We start from the raw sequence: 23,800 nt of genomic DNA on the forward strand, positions 1-23,800 counted from the left end.
TTCTTAGACTTACTCTCATCTGCTCAGCAGCACGTCCTTACAAAGGAATTTGAGGTAGCATACCTTGCATCCTAAGCACACACACAAAAAAAAAGTGTATTAAAAAGACATTAACTAACACGTAAGTGACCCAGCTATTATTGAATCAGATTATTTTATCTTTTTCCTTTTTATCTCTTGGTATAGCACCAGTACTTCATGATTCACATACTGAAATGAGATTCACTGAAATCTAAATTTGTATATAAAGCTATTGGAAACAAGATGAAGCATGTAAGTAGTTTTATCTTCTTGATTTTTCTCATGGATTACTCATGATTTGTTCTGTTCAAAAGTTACTTGTAGGCTCAAGTCTTTACAGAATCTTCACCTAAATAAAAAATGTGAAAAAATTCACTCGCACTAGCTTTAAAGAACACTGAGAAACTGAGAACTATGCCAAAAAAGAGCTGCAAAAAGTCTCTGAACTGGCAGGATGCTGTTTGGCCTTTGGGAGAGCAAGTGCATTGGTCGCACAGGCTTAAGGCTGACACCATATCATGCCCACAACTAAAGTAGGTCTGAGATAATGGGGACAGCTAAATAAATATCAGCTTACATAAGCAGGACTCTTTATCGGGTAAACTTACTCTGTAAGTTATAGGTTAACTATGTTACATATATTACAGCAATATTAAAGCCATTCTTATTCTATGCAAAAAAGCATTAAATATGGAAAAAAATGAATGTGTAAACTAATGAATAAATATTTTTGACAGGAGAAAAAAATAGCAATAAAAAACACGAACAGTTTTAAAAAAGGTCATCATAAATGGTGAATCCTAATATTTAAATCACATGGATCCATTTTTTAATTTACTTTCCCACTCAAGCAAAGTAACAGTAGCATATAGACAAAACTGGTATATTTCCAAAAATTGTCATTTTCACCTTGGAGTATCCCCTCCAGGTAAATCATCAGAGGCGGTCAACACACCCCCACTAAGCTACACAGAACAGTAACTGGTACATCCATTAGCTGTCCTCTTGAGCCATGTTCTGAAATGAAAGACTAAAGGAGTATATTCTCCAAGAAAGCTACAGCCTTAAGTGGATGTTCTCATCACATATTTAAGTAAAATATTAGTGTATTAACAATTTAGAACTTTAAATTGCTAGTAAAAGTGATTTTTAGGGGGGGAGGATCACTGAACTGTACTTCTAACTGTAGCTAGGCCCATCATCTCACATCAGGTATGTCTACCATCAAGACTCCAATGGCTTTGGCCATTAGCAATCCCTTCACTTTCAGAAGCCGAGATCTATTTAGTGACTAAGGTAATTTTGGATTGTAATGCTATTTTTAATACCAGCGAAAGCACTGTTAACTTCGTTTTCTAACTCTTTTTATTAGGAAAACAATGCCCGCAAAGCACTTGCACATATTTTTACTGGTTTGTTTCTTACACAACGAAGATCCCAGCCATGGCAGTGATTGTCCAATTAAAGCTTTCTGATGGTTTGATTGCTGTAATTTAATGGAAGAGTAGATCTGCCTGGTTACAAGCTAAGGCCTTACTCTTGTAAATCAGGGCCTCATCAACTACAGCAGAGCTCCCTGTGGGAACAGAACGTGCTCACATGGACTGCAGTGCAGCCTTGAGACTTCTCACTGTTCTGAATGGGCACACTAAGCAAGGGAGAGGGGAGAAGAAATCAATTTTTTAAATGTATGGTATCAATTAGTGGGATTAATAGCACTACTAGGCATTGAGACAGTACAAAGAAATAACAGGAAGTATAAATGCCAGAATGAGCTCAGGGCGTTGCTGAGAAAACTCCTAAACCATATGAAAACTGCGAGAACCAAAGGAGTTTGCAGTCTCGTGCTGATAAACAAGACAGACAAAGGATGCGTAAACACAAGCACAGAATAATACATCTAAGCAATGCAGCAGGACATCAGTAGTAGAAGTGGGAACAGAAGTCAGATAGCAGACTGCCATTTCAGGACCCTGGCTACTGTACATTCTACTTCCTCTAATGACTAATTTTTTCTTCGGTATTTAAGTAAATGGTAAGCCAATCTTCATTTTAACCAACTTCATTCTTCTAATCCTTTTTTCTTTTATCATAGGGAAACATAGAAGAAAATAAATTTTCTTGAGTTTCTTATTTACCTTTGTTCCTTTTTCTTCTGTGCTATCTTTCTCTTTCAGGTATTCTTACTTCATAGGATAAGAAGTCTAGATTAAATCTGTTTCCCAGCTAATTCTGTCTTCTCTTTGTGCATCTTTGCTTTCCTCTGTATTGGTTCATCTGCACTGAGCCCTAGTCTGACAGCTTCGCTACCTTACATATTGCAGTAGACTACCTACACGCATTATTCCGAACCAAGACGCTCTTACGAGGTGCTTAGATGGAGCTCTAAAATACAGTTCTTTCCTGAGGGCTCTACATCATGCAATGGGCTATGTCTTTACACTGAGCAAGTTGTAGCTTGCTTTCTCTCCACTGTCAATCATGTGCAGAGTTCATCCTCACAGCAATAATGGGTAGTACGTCATGGTAGCACTCACAAAGGAATCTCTGCATCTGCAAAAAATGCACTATTGTCCTCAGCTTGTGTTTCTCTGGATGTGCCCTCTTTGTTCTCATTACAGAAGTAAGGCCAAGAATCTGTAAAATATTTAGGAAGACACATACCCAGGTCACATTGGGTGGATCGAGCATGTCATGCCCAATTGGCCTGGATATGTGTAGTTAAAACAATGTGACTGAACAGGAACATAGAGCACTTACTGCATTTGTACAGCATGTTTGTACAGCACACATAGTATTCTCAGGTATGCCCTGATGCTTCAGAGCACCTACATGCACTGCATAGTGTGTGCACTCATACAAACACAAATATTTCAATCTGACAAATCCCAATAATACCAGTCATATAAATCAAGTAATCTTGTCCTCTCCCAAATTCCTCCTCCTTCTTCAAATTAAACTCTAGCCTTATCTACGCCCTTTCCCCATAATTCTACCTCTACAAAATTGTCACAGAATTCATCACATTACTAACCTGCTTATCCATAATTGTTTGCTTATGTTCTCTCCTAAGTTATCTCCAAATGAAAGTATCCTTCCTTTTCAGTTCTATGACCATTTCCCTAGTCTCCAGAAGAGCCAGCTTAACTTATTTAGACTTCTAGGAAAAATTCTGCTATCAACAGTTCAGAGCGTGTTTCTTCTGTGTTAGTGTACCAAAAAAACATGGAACTTAAGTATCATTCAGGTTTTCTTTCTTTGAGATGGATATCTGACCAGAGAATCCTTCACAATCATCAGTTTACCCCTCCAGGTAATCACAGGAATATCACCTGAGATGCAATGCTATCTGCAATGCTATCACATTGGAGTACAACACAACATACGATGGAAGAGTTCGTGTCACAGCAGCCAGTATTAATAGTAATGTTAAGAGCATCTTTAATTCCCTGGAAAATATATACTCAAGCAGTATGGCCAAGATCAATTATTAAAGGCATAAATCACGTGCTAAAAAACATGAACATGATCAAAAGTTATAATTTCTTGTATTTCCTCTGTATTTCTCATTCTTCAGTTATGCTTTCAGCATAGCACTAGAACTTTACTTTAAAAAATGAAAGAAGAGATTCCAGGTAACCATTTGACTCTAGGGACTGATATTATAAGAAAACATTAATCTTTATCATCTCATCCCTTTTCATTTCCTATCATTTCTCATTTCCACACTCAGTGCATTTGTGTGGTCCATTTCCACCCAATCCATTAGGTCATATTTCCTAAATTCCCTCTGCTGCTGTGATTCCTTCACAGAAGGCTTCACACACAGGCTGAGCTCCATGGCGTTCCCCTCCCCTAAAGGGAGCTGCACCTTTAAAAGGTATGAGCCATATGAAGCTAGCTTTAGGCTTCTCCTATACAGGAAGAAGTAACTATGCTTCTCTCCTTCCCCTCACCCTCTGGCCACATACTCTTACTTTTTCTCTAGATCCAATGACGTGCTCCTCATCACACCACATGCCAAGCCACTGAGCTAAACCAACATTCACATTTTTTTAGGATTCCTTTTGTTCCATTTCAACTCTCCAAACTGGATATTGGCAATATCAGACAACCACCAGTGCTTGAACAAAAATAGTTGAAATGAGCAGCCACAGCTGAACATGAGTGGGACCTGCAGCAACTGCCTACCAAATCAGCCTCAGAATCTCTGACTCCAGAGTACCTGGAGTAAAACAATCTATCAGGGGAGGAATGATTCATCTAAAAAGGCTTCAACACAGCTGAAAGACCCTAATTCTAATGATTCCTGCCCCAGAAAAGAGCTCCTCCAGAAACCAACAAAAGAGCCTGATAAGCTTATTGTTCCAGCTACTATAGAGAAATCTGGTGAGTGAACAGAATGATTTCATTTGCTGAATATTGCAGGGAGCTGGCAGAAAGAGGAGAGAGAAAGAATCCTTCACGTAAATACACAAGAAGGTAACAATTTCCATTCTCCATATGGACAAGAATTTTGTAAGAGATGACTGAGGGAAAATAGTCCTCTACATATTATATATCAGCAAATTTATACATACTGTTTGTTTTGTATAGGCACTTCCTATAATTGTAACATTTTCCTCACATTGCAATGTAAGGTTATGTTCAAAACTCAGGTGTTTCACTGGAAAGTATAATAAACGTTTAGCGCAAGATGATACTTTGCATGTTATGTGAACAGGGGAAGAAAGCTGCGGAAATAACAGAAAAGCCAAACCAGAGATACAGTATAACTTTAGCCTAACAACCCTGCCTGAACATCTTTGGATGGTACTACTCTATTTCAGTGAAACAGAGTAGCCAAAAGAGAAATTAACACAGCATGACATACAGGCACTTGCCATAGGAGTTAAGACATTAAAAGGTGTCTGTTGCAAGCTTTTAAGGACATTGTCCTTCATATTCCGAGCAAATATGGATGTTTTGGGTGATCATGTTCAAGACATAGGTGTGCTTTTCAAATGATCATGCTCTCCTTGTACATCCTGGAATTAAAGTTACAAATTTTATTCATCCTATCAAATGGATGCTGCTTTTCATTTACTTTCACTAAGTCTGAAACAGCACAGTGCTTTCATCAAGAGGTCAACATTTTCCTACAGCAACTGTATTTGAAAATAATTTTCCTTCTAGCAAGGTTGCAACTGTTTCTCACAGTTTCTGGTAACAGAAAAGATATCCCTCCCTCATATTTCATAGCTAGGAGAACAAGAAAAGAGTGCAATTGCATGCAAGGGAGAGAATACTAAATACAGTAGATAATACCTCATTTTTATCTGTATAGTACAGACATTAAGGGTTTTGGGCAGTCTTTGGTCCAGAAGTTACAGAATATAAAAATGCCTGAAGCTATCTCCCAAGTCCAGAGATAATAAAATATCTCCATTAACCCTCAATCATTCAAAAAGCACATATGCTTTCCAACAAAAATCACAAGACCAATCATAATGACTTATTAGTCCCTGCTTCTCTGTGTTTGGTGTCTGGGAATGGCCTCAGCAAAGCATGGTATTCCACAAGGTAAAAGGAAACAGAATTCAGAATGTAACATAGGTAACAAGAGAATATGCTGGAATGCAACAATGGAGGAAAACTGCAGGAAAAAAAGCAAAAAAAACAGCACTGATAATGAGGAAACGAGAGATACACATTTGGCCATTGGAGGACTGGACCTTCAATTAAAAAGATGTAAGAACATAAACACATGGAAAAGACAGAAAATGGAAAGGAGCAAGTGGAAAGTAAAGAGCTGGAACAAAAAGGGAAAGAATATTTTTAGAAGTGGGATGTAAAACAATATGATACTAAGATGCTCTTGAATATTACACTTTAACTCATTTTTTGAGTGCTTCATCTTGTAAAACGCCATTCTAAGAGAAGCAAGCACTAATAACAAGCACTTCTATCACACTATCTGTGTCCATTCAGCCAATCTGTAAACCACAGATACCATGCTGAAATGGAAAAGCTAAAAAATCTGCTTGTTTTGTAACAGTACATAAGTGTTCTATATACTGTTGAAATTCTGTTTAAGGGACTGGCTACCCAAAACTTTCAGAATTATATTCTATCTAGGAGGTGCAAAAAAATCCAAAATACCAAGACTATGCTGACTCTGGGGTATTGATAGCATCTAGTACACCAGGAAAAGCATAAACCAGCAACAACAAAGAACACACAAGAAAAAATAGAAGACTGAATTAAAACTATAGAAGTTTCTTGTATTTAATATTGGACATTTATATTTGTCCTTTTTAACAAAAGAGTATATTAATCAAAAGAAACAAAAGAGCTCACTTCTAGTTTACTTAACACCACGTATTAAATATCATTTGAAACTTGGAAAAGACTTCATAATGTGACAAAAATAAAAATAGTAGTAATAATGGGCTTATTTTGATTCAGATTGATTCATTACTACAACGGCTGCCACACAAGAATTCAAAACCATCATTGTTCCACTGCATGTCTTACAGCAAAAACCTTAGTCATGGCATTTTATTTTAAACAGAAATACGTGTTAACTCTAGACCTTAGTCCAGAGCAGTGAGGCTCTGCTAGTACATGGTGATGAGCAATTTCATTAAGAATTACTCCTCAGTTTCCCAGCTACAAAGTGAGAAAATAGTGATAAACTTAGAACGATGTAATGTTGCAAAATTATTTCAAAGAATAAGATAAACAGGGTGGCTTAAAATCAATACATGAATAAACAATAGGAATAACTATTACCATACATATATCCAAGCACTCAGTTCAACAATTCAAGATAAATACCTTTTATTCGTTCCCCAAAAAATGCACAATACCTCCTTTTTACAAGAACAAGCAACAAGAATGACTGTAAGAATCTACACAAATGCATTCGTCTACCTAAAAATCCACATTTGTTACAATACTTCTGATGATAATTAATTTTTTGTGAACTAGTTATGCCTTCTGCTCTCCCTCTCAGGAAACAATTTAATTGTCACTGTGAGGGTTTAAAAGCATTTAAAGTTAATATAAGAAAAGGAAACTACTATGCAGCCTGCATTTTAAGTTAACTCTAACTTTCTATATTTTAGATACAATTATCAAATTTAATTACTACTATTCATTTGATAAAGAAAGAAATCAGTCATATTGTGTGTCCATACAAGCTGTCCAAGAGCAATCTAATAAAAGGCAATTTGAAAAAAAAAAAACACACACACACACACACTTCTTTTCAGAAATATTTTTGCCACTGTGGAAACAAGGTTTATGTGATTATCATGTGCATATTTGTGACTACACACGTGCACACCTGTACCTGTAATCTCCTTCACTATCCCTTTCCACTGATTTTTTAAAATTTTGGGGTAATTTCAGTCAAATCCCCAAAGCAGAGTTGCCAGAAATGCAAGTTCTTTCAAATGTTATGAGTTTAAGTAGTCAGATAGCAAGAACAAAACACATTATTTTTCTCACTCAGAAAGAAACTCTTTTCTTAAGCTCAGATTCCACAGAGCAGACACATTCTGAATGCCCCATCCATGGAAAAAATTCACTCAACTTTACTGCACCTTACTGGTCACCACAAAATCCAAGAAAAAAGCATAAAGCCATTACTCATGGAGCTATTTGCTAACAGAAAAGAGTCTGTCTATAGTTTTTATTAGGGTTTTCACTCTTTGTTTTGTCTTAAAGACAACTTTGCTAAGGCAACCATCTAAGGCAATCTAATAGCAAGTACTCTGAAAAGCAAAGGACACGTGTGCATCTCAGAGCATTTTTTTCCATTTTGCTTTCATTCTTCTCATGCAGGTCTTTTACTTCAGTGCACATGAAAGCTATCACAAATCCCAACTGTAGCAGCTGACAAAAGTTAAATCTTATTTATGCTTCCCCACCCCCCACTGTGTAACATTGTGAGCCATTTTCAGATCACTGGTGGTTTGCACATCCCTTTCAAAAAACAGCTGCTCTATTGGCTCCTCTGAAAGAGGGAATGGCAGGGTGAAACAATGTGAATTAGTAGTACAACATTCACTTTGTACCTAAAATTATCTTAATGAATTACTGAAAAACTTTGTCTTTCAAAGGCTCCATCTAGTTGCCTGAAAATAAATGTTTCTCTGTATAAATTCACACAATCCACAGTAGGCTTTTGCATGCTAGGAACAAAATCTAACTGATTAAGCATAAAACCAAAATAAAAGATAATTTGAGCAAATCCAAAAGAAAATAGTTCTGTAAGAGCATCACCATGATCTAACTCACAGATATTACACCTTAAAACAATTTTGATACTGCAAGAAATCTTAAACTGGTAACAGAGATGCTCAGTTTGACAGTCTCTGCCTCTGCATATTTAAGACCTGAGGGCAAAAGTTGCTTCAGAAAATGATCCAAACACCAAGATGCACTCATAAACTTTGACAAATTGACTCACAAGGTCCACTATAAATGCAGTGTCCAAGTTTACATTTATTTTTAAAGTTAAAAAGTTATTTTAGTTAAATTATCCATAGGAAGTCAATGGATAATATACATGTATGATACTGTCTCATTTAGAAAAAAAAAAAACACACTAAATATAACACACAGTTTCCTTTTTTATTTCATTCAGAAATTTTGTCTGCTAAAAGGAAATAAGCTAACTGTGGTAGTATGAATTTCATCTTTATTTTGTTCAAAATGAAAAACTATAGTGCCAAGCACACATTTCTCTGAGAATAGATAACCTGCATTTTGGTATGTTTATTTTCAGAAGAGTTGTTTTGGTTTTTTTCAGCACAAAGGAATTACAGTTTTCTGGTTTGCATGCCAATAGTATACCTGCTCAATTTTTTAGCTGCAGTTCTATAAATAAGAAAATTTTAAAACTCTAAATTTATTTCAGAGCTCTCAAAAATTTACTGCAATTTATTCTTAAGACTGCTGATCCAGCTTTCAAATTCATAGGAAAAAACTCTAGGACATCCTGAAGAGACAGAGAAGTACAGAAGTCTACAAGTATAGATACTGACAGGCATCAGGATTATTCATTGAGATTATTAGCACAAGGAATTTGTTGGACTGGATGCTTACAACGCAAAGTGGGTCAATACTTCACTCAGACAGAAATGAGTGGGTGCTGATTCTGAATACTCTGTCCTAGTCAATTTTAAGCACACACCTCCTGTTCACATTTCAGAAAGATGGAAAAAAACCAACAGTGAAGCTTCTTCTCAGAAATAGTTCTTGTTACATTCCAAGAGTCCAATGTAAAAAAAGATCAGGTAGTGCTATGCTAAGTATTGCCACAAAATCCCAGAAGAGAGGCATTTCTAGAAGGCATTCCTCAAATCTAAACTAGGTATCCAACCACAGTATTCTCAGACACCAATAAACTCTTACAGGAAGAAGACTAAGCTTTCAAAATTAAAAATTGAAATGAAAAAAAAAATGCCTTGCAAACCAGGATAAGATAAGGAAGAGCCAGGTCATGAAAACTGACAGAATTTAAAGGGTTAGCTTACGACCAAATTACTGTCAGCGTTACCAACGCCTGCATGGCTTGAGGCATTTAGAAGTTGCCTGTAGGTTCACAGAGAATTTTAACCACAGCAAAACCTTAGGCACTCGTAAGCTGAAATAGCAGCTAAATAAGAATTTTGAAAAGCCTTGATTTGAGAATCTACATTAAATGAGGGGAAATTGTGATAAAGGATCTAGGTTGTCTTAAAACCTGTCTTGAAGTTCCAAAATTGACACAGTCTCAGAAGTACACACTAATTCTCGCTCATCTCCCTTCCCACCTTTAAGCAATAAATAGGAATTTAACTGATAAAAATGTTTGTGGTCAAGAGAATCTGGGAATTATCTTTTACAGTTGGCTGGATAGGACTTTCTACAATCCATTAAAAGATACTGGTAATCAGTAGGAGACTGATGCCTGCTGAGTCAGTCTGATAAGCTCATTAATTCTTTTTCCAGAAGGTTGCTCCTACTGTTCTTTATACAGAGATAGAAACAACTTTTTAACAAAGGAAGGGCCTTATAGTCTTCCTGCATCTCACATATCAGTACTTCTTTTGAATACTTCTCTCTTATTAGAAAGACAATGAAAGTGTCAAATCACACAAAACTTCAATGAAGAAGTAAAATGTACTCATCTCCATAAACAACATATGCTGAAGGTAAAAAAGATGAAGTCCCAAAGAACAGGTGGATGCTACTGGCTAATAAAGTATAGAAAGTCCTAAAAATGGTAAAAGAGGGGAAAAAAATACAGGACAGAAAGGAGAAAAGATACGTTATCAGAAAAACTCCAAGCAACTGTAACAGAATGACCAAGTGAAAACTAACAGCATCAACAGCTCTTAACCATAATATAGGGTGATTACACATCATCAGAAAGCAGCCTAGTATTCCTGTCATCAGCTCACTGTGCCAGCATAATCATCTAAGATATACAGTGATACTCCTGATCACTTATCATTCATTTGCGCAGGTGTGCAATGATTTACTTATGCATCACCACTTTGCCTTCTGAAAAAGTCCCGGTTTCCTTCGTTCATTTTCTTCTCTCTTGTGATTGCCCTCAGTTACCCACTATTTTTTACGCATTTCCTAAAATGTTGAAGTATATATTGAACAATTATAGTCTGCTCAGCACATAATACTGCAGAAAATTGAATTCAAGTCTACTCTGTTCTGGCTTGGTATTAGAAAATTAGTACTCACTGCAAAAGATGGCTGTCATCTAAGACAACGGGTGATTCATTAGCATCAAAACCAGAAGTGGGGTAAACCTATTAGGAACAGTGTGAAGACAATGACAGTTGTTTCTGAATGAAAGCTGAAGTGCATGTCTTTTTTCATGATATGACAATGTCTACAGATGTGGAAAAATGATGTATTACTGAATATATCAGACTGTGAACATACATCATTCCCAATATGCAACAATTCTATATACAATAGGAATACTAGTATAGAGTATAAGCTTCACCCTATGCATAGTTTTTGACGAGCTCTCATTAACTTTAGAAACATGCCTCCTCCTTACTAAGGACCATAAGATCAAGCACAAGTTGTAGATCTCCAAAATACTGTTGAGAACAAAAAACACACTACCAAAATGAAATAAACATGAAGAGATTTTAGATAGAAGATGTGGCTATTAAGGAAGCGGAGAATATAGCAGTTAAGATCCTTTTTTCTCGGTGTTGTAGATTAAAATAACTTTTGCCAGCTGCATGAATGCTACAGCCCTGTATCTTAAATTCATTCCCTACTATTGAGGTCTACGCAAGTTTGGCATAAAAATTTCGTTCCGGTATAGCAGAGCATGCTAACAACCTGTAGACAGTCTACAAGGTTTAAGGGATGTGAAGAGCCTTCCACAGGCTCTTTTTAGCAAGATGAAATCTCTACATTATTAGTGATTAGTGAAATATTTAGTGATATAAGAAATGCTATAACAAAGACAACCTCTTCATGTTTTTCCTCCATTGTTGATAATTAAATTATCCTACTATTTTACTAATAGAAGTGAGCATCTTACACTATCGAGAAACCAGGTTAAAGGACAGTGATTCAGAACGGCAATGTCTGGTAAAGTTTGTTTGATTTTTCTTTTTATATGTAAAACAACAGGATAGTTAGAGAAAATTTAGTTAGAGAAAATGACAGCTATCAAAGGCCTATCTCCTCATCTACACCAGGGCACTTAATTCCCTTTGTAATAAACAGGAATCCATTAGCTATATAGCCCTAGCAACTGCACTGATTAAAACAGTCTTCTGTTCAGAAACTGAACCACAAAGTGTTTGTGAGAACTAGAGCTAGAAAACTCACCAACTGTCCTCTCATATCCACTTACAGTTCTTTCAAATAGGGTCTTCTTTATTGTGAAATGAAAATATCCAACACTTATAATACTGAACCAACATAACTGGTAATAAGAGCTTCAGTCCATGGAAAATATAAAGAATTGGAAAATTGCCAGTCCACTGGCAATTAGTTTTCTAACAAAATTTGACTCCTAAAAGGGTTTGCAAGTGCCATTCAAAACATATACTGAAGACACACTCTATCTCACTCTCCACCACTCTATTTTCTTCACTGAACTAGCAATACACAGGTTTCATATATAGTAAGCTTGACTGAGAACAAGTTAAATACTGAAAAAACAAGACAAGTCTTAGGATAACACCGCTGAGTATAATATGTGTGCATTTAGATGTAAAAACTGTATTAGAAAATGAATGTTAGAATAGCAACAATTGTGATTGCTCTAATACCTTTGCAAATTATAAGTATTTATAGTTTATGCACATAAATAATAACATCTATGTTTCTTCACAATACCAAGGAAAATCTATAGCAAAAATACCGCTCCCAAGTGTATGACTGCATATGAAAATTTTACAAAACATCATCGTCACAGACTTTTTGTAAGATAAATTTACTCCCAAGTGCCCAGTTCGAGGTTTGACTTCCTGGTGAAGAGGTGTGCGCTTCTTCTTTCTTGCTTGCCTCAGGTGTCGCCCACAGGGCCGTGAGGCACCCGGGCGTGGCGCTCAGCGCCGCCCTGGGCTGTCTCCCTAGAGACGGCGGGACTCGGGAGCATTACCTCTGCCTCACATCGCAGGGAAGCAGGGTCATTACACGCCCCCCACCCTCGGGGCAGGGGGGGTCGCCGTCCCACCACGGCGCGGCCTCGCGCCCACTGGCCCCTGCAGCGCCCCGGGGCTACAACGGCAGCTCCGGGCCCGGCACGGGGAGCGCTGCGGGGGCGCCTGCGAGGACTACGGCCGCGGGTGGGGGCGAGGAGGCGCCTGTTTTAGGGGCCGTGGGGGCAGCACGTGTGTGGAGAGGAAACGAAGCCGGCCACTGCCACGGGGCAGCGTTGCTGCTGCGGCGGGACAGGGCCGGGAAGGGGGCCAGGGAGCATGTGTGCGAGAGGCAGGAAGGGGCGCCCGGAGCTCCAACGTTCACAGAGATGAGGAAGAGGGACACGAGGGCTAAAAGAGCATCATCTTTCCTGAGGAACGTATGCGGTCAGAGGCATGAGGGCGGGGGGAGGGCAGCGTGTGCCGAAGTGCCGCGTGTGTGCAAGGCTCGCGCTCCGCTTCCCGGCCGGACACACGCCGAAGGCACCCTCAGCCTCACCTCCCCCCTGCGCTCCCGCGGGGCCTCCCCGGAGGAGGAGAGCTGGGGGCTTTCTGGGCGGCCCCCCGTCCCCGCCCCCACCGCTGCCCTCCGCGTGAGCGCGCCTTACCTCGAAGAGGGGCCCGATCTTATTCTTCTCCAGGTAGGCTTGGATCCTGGTCTGCTGGTGAGACGCCATGAAGAGCTCCAGAGGTGGGGGCTGAGGCTCCTCAACCCCGGCGACGGCGGCTGCTCCCGGCTGAACTCCCCCCGCCGCCCAAGGGCTGCCACAGCAGGAGCGGGGACAGGCGCTGCGAAGGGGCGGCAGCCCAAGTCCCGGGGACGGCGCTAACTCAGGTAAGCGGGCGCAGGAGGAGCGCGGTGAGTGTGAGTCGCCCGCTCAACTAAGCACAAGCCGCCGGCGGGCGGCAGGCTCTGCCCTCAGGGAGCAGCGGAACATGGTGCAGGGAGGAGAAGAGCTGCAAAGGCGGCCCCCGAACTGGCTCCGCTCAGTGTTTTGTGTGTGCGTGTGTGTCTCTGGGAGCGCCTTGGTTACGGGAACGGCAGCGGCTCCTGGCGAGCTGCCGCCCTAGCGACAGCGCCGCCCCCAGAGCCAATGGCCGGGGGCTCCCGGCAGCGCGCGGCCCAGCGCCGCGGCCGTTGGCGACCGTTAACGCCCGGGCTCCCGCGCGCGCAAAAGACGAGAGCGGCGGCAGGGGGAGGGGAGCGGGCGGGAGCGAGGGGAGGGCGGCGGCGGCGGCTCTGCGTGCCTCTTCCTCCCGCCTTCCCCTCCCGCCTTCCCCCAGCGGAGCGGAGTCCCCGCTATCTAGGGGCACTACCTGCCTGCCGGTGACCCCGCGTCTCGCCCCCTTCACCCTCTCCCCGAGGTTTAAGGTTGCCTGAAGGGGGCGGGGGGGGGGGTCGCCTGAGAGGCCTCACAGGCACACAGTGAACTCGTGAGGGGTCTGGGGGGAGGTAAAAAAGCCCCTCGCAGCATGGGAAGAGTATGTGCTGAGGCTATAGCCAGTGCTTTTCATTCGTTCTTTATCAGGTTTAAATCTTAAAATACTGCATTTCTAGTGATACTGATGAAATTCCAGGTTAGACCCTAAAAAATAATTCAGCTAGCTATGAGGATGTTCATGCTGGTTGCAGGTTGAGTCCCCTACAGTAATTAAGGGCCCTTGTCCAAAACCCACTGGAATAAATGAGAAGTCTCCAGGTAGCTTCAGGGAAAAGCAAGTTAATGTCTACATCAATGAAGCAGTATTTATTCTTTCTCCACTTCAAGCAATTAGTTCCTCACCTTTTCTGGAAGCAGGGTCAGACCCATTTTTTTACCTCTTCAGAGAAGAGCAAACAAAATCATGGTTCTCCAGGATTTGACACTTCTGTTCTTCTGCAAGAACTAATTCCCCTGTACCAGTATTTCTCTCTTAAAACATCAACATTAAAAGAAGGCACATCTTAATTTTTCAGATGACTTAAAAAAAAAAAAAAAAAAAAAAAAAAAAACACATAACAGCTTTGAAGAATGCCCAGGTATTGGGAACATTCAGCACATCTGCTGAATCAGTCTGCCTGCTCCCAATTAAGCAGTGCTCTGCAAGTGCCTCTCCCAATTCAAACACCATTAGAGAATAGGATGAATTTTGTCAGCAGTCAAAAGATCATGAGTTCTGCTCCCACAGCAATTGGGTATTGTTTGACTTCAAAGCCCTGGCTACTGAGCTAAACCTTACCCTTTACCTAGAAGAAGGTCAGGTGTGTGTATTATAAAGATAGTTTGCCATGCACCTTATAACATAAGCTGTAGAGTGGAGGATTTTGGAGTGGTTTGACTGGAATGCACTCAGCATCACTATTCATCCCAGACTCAGTGAGGCAGAGTTTTTATTTTCTATAGTAGCCACTATTTGGATTTTTAATATGTTTTTAGCAAGTCTTCTAATACACCTATCAGCTCAGATTTTTAGGATACAGTCTCCTGCAAAGTACAGCTACTTTGCCTGATGCCACTAAAATAATGCAGTCCTAAGCTGGTTTAATCAACCTAATGAGAATCATACAATCATAATGATAATTGCTAGTGATGCAGGTTCTCTGTAGTGGCTCTAATGATTCCCAACGGATGAGGATGTTTTTAATTTCACAAATCTCACCAGAACTCAGACTGTTCCAGGAGATAAGTCTTACACTTTCCAGAATGATGCTGCCCTCCCATCATCCAAAAATCAGAGCATATGTCTTTATAACCCTCAATATAGAAGAGGCCTTTCAAAGCAGCAGTATTTCTGCACCTGCTCAGACCTGACTGTACCAGGACCTGCAAACAATTACTGCTCTATATGAACTAACGTGAGAACTGAAAAAGGAAACAAGCCTGTCAACAATACGGATAGAAAACAACAGAACTTTTAAAGGGAGCTTTTAAAGGCAGCATAACTATCTATGATTGCATGTTGTGCAATTTATCTAGATCCTAAGATCTCGTTGTTAAAACTTCAAATGTTAAAGGTCTTGAAGGGGTTTTCTTTGTTTTTGTTTTCTTCCTTTCTGGAATCTGTTGTCATCTTTGCTACCTATTTCTCTGGAGCTTTTCTCCCCAACTGCTAATCCTCACCCAGATATGTAATCTAGACGTTCCATCTGATTTGAGGGACATGCTAACAAAGCTACTGTGGGTGGGAAAGCTTCCGGTGCCAAAAGCACACAGCACAGTTAGCTTTCTCAACAGATGCACCCCATAATCCCACAGCTCCCATAACATTTAACAGGCAGGTTATCTACTGACATGGACTAGGCAGTCGGGGAGATGGCTCCTCACCAAAAGCCTGAAGTTGTTGTTTTCTACTTGAAATTCTCCAGTGGCTTTCTAACAAGAAAACTGTATGATTGCTGAACTATAGGAGTGCAGGTGTTTCCTGCAGAGAGCACAGGCTCAGTGGCATGATAGAGTATTTGCAAATAAGCACAGCGATCTGGATATTTCTCCTCTGTCCCCTTAGCTATTAGGGGAAAACCTTGTTTTAAAATCAGATACTTTAAAAGTTTTAAAAATTTGATACAGCTCTTTAAAAATAAACTTTCATTTTAATATTGAAGCGTGATATATTTTTAAAACTTCTTGGACCATAAATGCTGCTAGGAACACATGTAACTTTATGTTACTCTCAGCAATCTTTTTGTATGAGCTACTGCACACTAAATTACTTTACAACCCAACTATAAAATAGTCCCCATTTTGTGCTGTCCTATGATCCTTGCTTTATTTTGTAGATAGTTTTCTTTAAAGCCGAACAGTATTATTCGTAGGAGTTTACTTGTATATAAAAGCCATACAGACCATGCATATCTCCTGTGAGAGACTGTGAATCTTGGGAACAGAAATGACTGCAGGAATTTGCACACAGGGAAATAGTGAGGCATTATAAAAACAAAAGGTGTGCAAATTACATGCACCACACAAAATAGAAACTGTCAGAGGATAAATATCATGGAGACGGGAAAAAAAAGAGCCAATTTTAAAAACTTTGTGGCAACACTATTCATGTTCTTATGCAGTGCCCACCTCTTTAATATCTGAGTACCACAACTGTTATCATCACGTCTTCCCCTTTTCAGCAAAGGAAGAAAAGCTTGCAGTCACCTGGCTTGTTTTGGTACATTGTTTGTGTTCCAACTTACTTAGTTCAAGGACTTTAGTAGAGTAGGGGCCCATGAAGTACTTCCAACTACCACAGTATGCTGCATAATTTCAGTCATGTCATCCGTTTTGTCAGGAATAAGATTGCTGCAGTTCAAACATTGAGCACTGAATTTTCAAAGTTATGGGCACTTGCAGTACCCATTCATCACTGCTAGAGCTAAAATGCTCTGATTTTAAACGCAAAGAAGGTATTCTTCAGAAAAGTCAGCTGCCTAGCAGAAAAGGAAACTGATGACTTGGCTGTCTGTAAAGGTACCCTGTGGGTCACAAATACCCAGTGCCAAGTCAGCAATCTTCTCTCTGCTGGCTGAAATTTGATCCATATGCTCCGTGGGAAGTTTTTTTTTTCCTTTTTTCCAGATGGCATTTGAAGTGCAAAACAGACTTATTAATGTCTAAGAGAAATCTATAATAGCAGTATATGAATTTATTGTAGATCTGTACATGGCTTTGTAGCTCTCACTAAGTGCTTTAAGCTTCAGCTACTAAAAATCTTCACTAAACCTTTCAGAAAGCAATTTGGGAAAAAAAACTAGCAGTCACATTAAAAAAGACAATATTCCTCAAACCTGGTGGGTTTTTCCTTGATTAAGCATTTTCTTTTATATGTAATAACTATATAAAAAAAGGATTGTCTTCCATTACCGTAGTCTGTTTTTGTTGAGTTTGATATTCCCTGTAAAGTCATTATCTATTTCATGAACAGGAAAGAGAGCCATTTATCAACAGCTAACTAAAAGAGTTGCTTACAGAATGTTTGTTTTTTGAAAAATGTGACTTAAATTTCCTTTAAAAATGCACCAAATCTCCCATCTTTTGATTTAGATAGATTTTTATCTCTTTCATTTCAAGTTACCTTCAAGAAAATAAAATCCCTGAGTTGCTGCGTCTTATACATGAGCTAATATTTTTTGTTCCTAAAGCATACCCTTTGCAACCCCTTTTGTAAAATTTTCTGGAGCAGCACTCATACACTGTCTGAATATTACAGTGCTTCAAGCTGTTTAAAATAATGGAGGTCTAGCAGTTCCTGACCTAGAAAGCTGCCATCTAGCTTCTTTCTTTAGTGTTTCCCTAAAAATGGTTTTGCTCAGATACTATATTGTCAAAAACAATTGAAACAGAATTGGGAATAATGTCACTGAAAGGGTCATGCTAATGCTTTGATGTAGACGTTTTTATTTGGTTTGGTTTGGTTAGTTTTTTTAAACCTCCTCAGTAAATGAAAATATCCCCCAAAAGCATCAGCTTGAGTTTAGGTAACTTTGAATACCCTTCCTGTGTTTTCACATTCACACCAAGATAAGAGCCATACAACTTTAAAATCTGGGCTAGATTCACTCTTCCTGTAAATAGGAAGGATGGTTTGCATCATCATTCTCCCAGTACATTCAACCTGTCTAAGTATTTGGATATTTTGTCCTTTATGTATTGTGATCTTGGCCACAAACAGTCTCTGAAGTAAAACACTGTCTGTTCCCTGCAGTACAGGAACCCTTTGGAACTTAAAAGCTTGCATTATCCTCAAGCTCTCAGTAAGGACAAGCATGAATCACTAGCAAATCCCAGATTCATAAATCCAGTGCATCTTACAGAGGATAGGTGACTCTCTCTTTGACTCCTTTTATTCTCATATGTACTGTATGATTTGTTTTCATTCATAACGTTCACCTTCCTCCTTCTAATATCTTCTTTTTTAGGAACACTCTTCTCTCATCGTATTCAGAGAAAAATCCATTAACTTCAAAAAATTAAGTCTATGCCATATTACTAATCCAGCGATTAGTAGAAATTCTTACTCTTTCAAGATTTTATTCTCACTTATATCCAGTTTTAGCACTTTTCTAATTGTTTTACTTCTGTTTGGATACAGCTAAGTTTAGACATAATGCACTGGTCAAAGTACTAGTAGCACTGCTATGAGCACACTGATCATAGAGAAGGACCTGACTGTATGTATTAAATGCATTCCAAGGACAGATCTGCTCTAAGATTTCACAGTTTAAGTGCAGTGCAGGAAAACGCAGATAGGCATTATGAGGAAGCAAACTAAGACTACAAGTTAGCCTAATAAGCAGAGCTCTCAGTACTATCATAAAGATGAACAGGCCAGATTTATATTCAGCAACACTAACACCCAAGGCCACAAACAATTAAATAAGAGATTTGTAATACCAACTGACAGGAGCATTCTTCTTCCTTCCAGAGGGATACAAATATTTGCTACTTAGTAGTGGCTTAGAACATAAAATATAATTCCAAAAAAAAAAAAAAAAAAAAAAAGAATGTTCCTTTCCCCTACCCTCCATACCACTATCACACTACAGGAGCATTTGAATGTGCGATGTTGTCATTTTGAGAGAATGACAGTGGGGACTGAACCAAGCCCTTCTGGCATATACTTCTATCCCTTGAATCAGGTGTAATTCTTCCAGCCAGTGGCTAGTAGTTCTAATTCTGTGCAGACCAGCCACTAGAGGGGAATAAAGAGTCACACTCTACTAGCATGGGTTACGTGTGTAAACTGCTCTGCAGGAAGGATCTCAGATTTTTGCATTAACAAGTGCTGTACTTGGGTCAGCTGGCAATTGCGGTTCATATTCTAGTCAGCTTACTTTTGTGTGTGTGTATTGTGCTCAGCTTCCAAGGTTTACTTAAGGGTCTGTACACCTGGAATATGTTTGTATACTCACTGCTTAATTATTATAAATGCTTCTGCTTTTAACTGTATATCTTAACTACTTGCAGAGGTAAAGTCATGTAGGCTCTGAGCCAACAAGCATTTCAGCATGTTTTTTAGCTTGAAGCATTCATGTAAGTCAAGTCATCAGGTGCTTAAACATAAACATATTCGAAGTGCTTTGCTAGATCAGTATCTTTTTCAGTATTAGGTCACAGGGGCAATAAGGAAGGTCAGTAGCAACTATCTTTAGCCTAAAAAGGCTTTGCTTTCTCGAAGAGATATACTCCACCAGGAAGCAATTGGAAGTAGATAAGAGTGAATCAGAGCAGAAGCCAATTTAATCCATTGATGATAGAGACAATTTAGGATGATTAATTAGTTTTCAGAGGCTAAAGTTAGCTTTTATTTATACAGCTTGGACTCCTCTACTCTCAACAACATAGGTTAACACTACTCAAGAATCCTTACTCATTGGGAATTCTCAAAGAGCAAAACAGGTTGCTTTTGTGGTTGCTTTTTATTACAAGAGCATACCTAAGAATGAAAAAGATGATTGTTCAATGAGCATACCAATTAGCATACCAGCTTCCAAAATTTAAATAAGGGGAAAAATGATGGATCTAAGCCAAAATCATCAAGAGAAATTTTAAAATGGTCTTTCAAAATAAACTCTGAATTTTAAACCTTTAGCTTTCACCTTGTCAAGGTTTCTAGTCCCCTTCTACCCTGCCCCCTCTCACAGATGCAGAGCCACAATCTCTTAACAACTTTTTTTTGTAGTGAAAGCAAAGATTCATGCATAGCCATTTGATTGCTGGAACTAGAGGTGGGAAAAAAACACTAAACATAACCGAAAGAAGGGTAAAAAAATAGAGGTTGGCAAAACTGTTGTATCTTCTTTTCCAGCTTTAATAGAGCTGAGATTGAAAACAATACCCAGGGACAAGAGCTTGAAAATAGAGAATTTATTAACCTAAAGATTATCTCCATGCAAAAATGCAGGCAAAGAGGCATGCGTTGCCTTTTTTTTTTTTTTTTCCCTCTGAGCAGGAGGCTAATGATGGTCCAATCTTAATTTCCTGTAGTAGGCAGCTTAGCAACCATTCAGTAATAATGTCTCATTTTTAGGTGATTACTGCATATACTTAGAGTGATGTGAAATTAGAGGAAGTCCTTGAAATATCATGGCAATGCCCATCATGGTCCTTGAAGAAGAGGACAAGGACCTTGGCCTGAATGTACCACTGAATGCTTGCCCTTGGCAGTGTTGCAGCCATCACACACACATCTGATTCTTTCTAAAAGGGGAAAAATCTTGGCTGAGGATCCATCCCCTTGGGCTTTCTTCTCATGGAAAATGCTGGATGCAAGGTGACTTCATCATGGCTGATTTGCTTAACTGGAAAGAGAGACTGATATTTCTGACATGAAAGTAACTGGACATTAACGTTTCTGCAACTATCTAATTTTATAAAGTTTCAGCTGATTTTCCTAATATTAAAGCAGTGTGTGTGCATGCTGCTTCTTCATATGCAGCTGCCTTGATAATGAGTTGTATTTTCCACCTGATACACCAAATCTTAGCCATATAGCTGTCTCTTGCTAACATTTATGAATTTGATACATTAAATAGAATAGGCATTACAATAAGAACATATATATTATGAAAATGGTAATTGAATTTGTCTCATGCCCCAAAATAGAAGGAAAAGTTTGGCTTGTGATTAGTAATATGACATCTTTAATAACATTTTAAAATGTATTTTAATCTATAATTGATTCTCAAGCTCTTGATAAAGCAATTTATATTTCATAAGCTTTATTGTCCTAAACAGTTTTGAAATAAAGGATTAGCTTTTGCAGTAAAATTGAAAGGCTTCTATGGAGACTAAGTTACTTATTTGTCTGAGCTTTTTGTATGAAAAGATGTTGACAATTATTTTTTGGATACTTCTTCCATGCAAATAGAGAAATGTATTATCTATTTTACAAAAATATTTTGGGTTCAGTTGTGCTCTTTTCAAGAAATTTAAATTTAAAACTCATAGTATAAAAAATAATATATTGGTTGGCACCACTTTCCCTTCAAAAGCATAAAGCAAGTAAATATAGGCCACATATATTATACAGATACTAATTCAGTGGTTATAAAAACACTTTAATTAACAATTAATCATATTTAAAGTGTTTTAAAGATCAAGATTTTAATATTTTGGTAGTTGTTGTCTGACCGCCATTAAATTTTCAGCTAGTGTGTTTATATGAGTTGGACTGCAATTCTTCTATTCCAGTTGGATTTGCAGGCTGAGTCTTGAATGGCTTGTTCTGTGGTAAATGTTCATGCCAAACGGCATGTGTTGAATTATAGTGTATTTTTCATAGCGCACTATAGAAATTCAGCATAGTGGCTTTCTTCTTTGCAACAAGAACTATTTTTTAATTGGTACATAAGTGTGATACATGACTTAAAAGGTTGTAGTTTATGGACTTTACTACATTATCAAAAATAAACATAGGAAAAATCTTTACTTTTTTTGTCTTTAAAACTTGTTCAGCAACTGCTGCAAGGAAGATAGATTTTAAAAAAGAAATAGGTATACTCACAAAGCTGAGTTAATGTAAGGACTTTCTGATGACATGTCCAAATGATGACACAGAAGCTGAAACTCCATGGAGAGGGACACAAGGAAATAAGTGACTGGAAAACTTAGGGGAGGAAACTGTGCAAGTATCTACAGAACTATTGAGAGAATGGGAGAAGTGAGCAAAGAGCCAGAATTGGACAATGTACAACATTCATTCACTGGAGGATGTGGAAAGGATTGTGGACCAGCTGTGATGGTTCATTAGAAAATTATGACTATCAAGCACAATATACTATGCTATACTGGCAATTTTGTTAAAATGACAAAATACACAACACATTTGTCTACTCATGCTTAAGAACACAGAGAAAAATCCCAATAGGTTTGGAATTACACCTGTGAGACTGAATGCCTATGCCTCTAAATTTAGTGGGATCTGTATGAGTCCACAGTCTGTATAAAGACTAAATGGAAAGGAAAGCCTGAAGCTTTGAAAGGAGTTTCAAGACTTTATATTTCAGAAAACAGAAATAATTTGATAGTCAGATTTGTTGGTGTAGCAGTCTAAAGTAGCAACGTGCTGAACTTGAAGAAGAAAACAAAGGAATGAACAAAACAGAAATCAAATAAGAAAGATAACAGCATTGTCTGCATTTCCAACAGAATGTGAGCACATACACAGGTTGCTATTACTGAGCTTTAGATTTAGTACACTGTATATGGAACATTTCAAAATGTTTGGAGAATTAGTTTGAGTAATCACTGGAAATCACATTACTAGAGAGTGAGCATTCTGCTAGTCAATTAATTCACAAGCCCATACAGGAATGCAGCCCCCTTCTTCTTCAAAGGTTTTTCCCATTCCTTTCCTCCCTCCTTACTTCTTATTTCTCATTTGTGATTGCTGTGAAGAGTGGATGAGTACATTATCTAGTTCTTTGTTGTTTCTTTGTAAGGGTGTTCTGAAGATTCAGTACAAATTAAAGAGAAAAACATTTTTAAAAAAGATAAAAATGATTGCTCTTTTGGATTTGGGGATTTTGCTCTCTAGTCCCTACCCATGTCATGCAGAGCAATCCAGATGTTCACTGACAATTTCTCTACTGTAAAAGCAGCATCTCTCTTCCTACTTTCTGCCAAGTTTTCTCATTACCCAGTTAGTCTGAAAAGGCCTCTTAGCACCCCACTTTTCTATCGCTTTTCAGCATAGGTGAAGCATTTCTCCCACTGAAAAAAAACTCTTTATCCTAGGATCCACCCTAACTACTCTCATCTCAGGTACTAACATGAGTTACAAGGATAGGAATCTCAGTATTTGTTACAATAGGCTTTGTTTTGCCCCTCTCATTCTGTCTTTGCAGTAAGGATACTTTTGCTTCAGGATGCAAATCTGATGTCTCAACTCAATTCTAAAGATGGTAACCTTCTTCAGTACTAGCTTTTTTTCAATGAGATTAAGAACTAGTACCTCAGGATTTTGTCCTCTGTCTACACCAAAGGTAAAGTCTTGCTTTATCAAATCCTTGTTTTGGTCTTTCTGGTATAATTGTCCACACTTCTCAGGACAGAGGAAAAAAAATCGTAGTTATCCAGCACCAGCTCTGCAGAACGGATGACTTCATTGCAGATGTCCTCCTTCATCATCAACGAACTCCA

The 23,800-nt window shown here is 38.8% G+C and overlaps 1 protein-coding gene across 1 annotated transcript in view; it reads right to left on the reverse strand.

The window, feature by feature from the left end:
• Positions 1-13,366, reverse strand: part of C2H8orf34 (chromosome 2 C8orf34 homolog) — a 135,763-nt gene extending 122,397 nt beyond the window's left edge. Inside the window, exon 1 of the mRNA XM_062568535.1 lies at positions 13,298-13,366. Coding sequence (XP_062424519.1) covers positions 13,298-13,366 — 69 coding nt within the window. The remainder of the gene's footprint in view (positions 1-13,297) is intronic.
• Positions 13,367-23,800: the final 10,434 nt, after the last annotated feature.

Source organism: Rhea pennata, chromosome 2 (genome assembly GCF_028389875.1).
Source record: "Rhea pennata isolate bPtePen1 chromosome 2, bPtePen1.pri, whole genome shotgun sequence".
NCBI classification, from domain to species: Eukaryota; Metazoa; Chordata; class Aves; order Rheiformes; family Rheidae; genus Rhea; species Rhea pennata.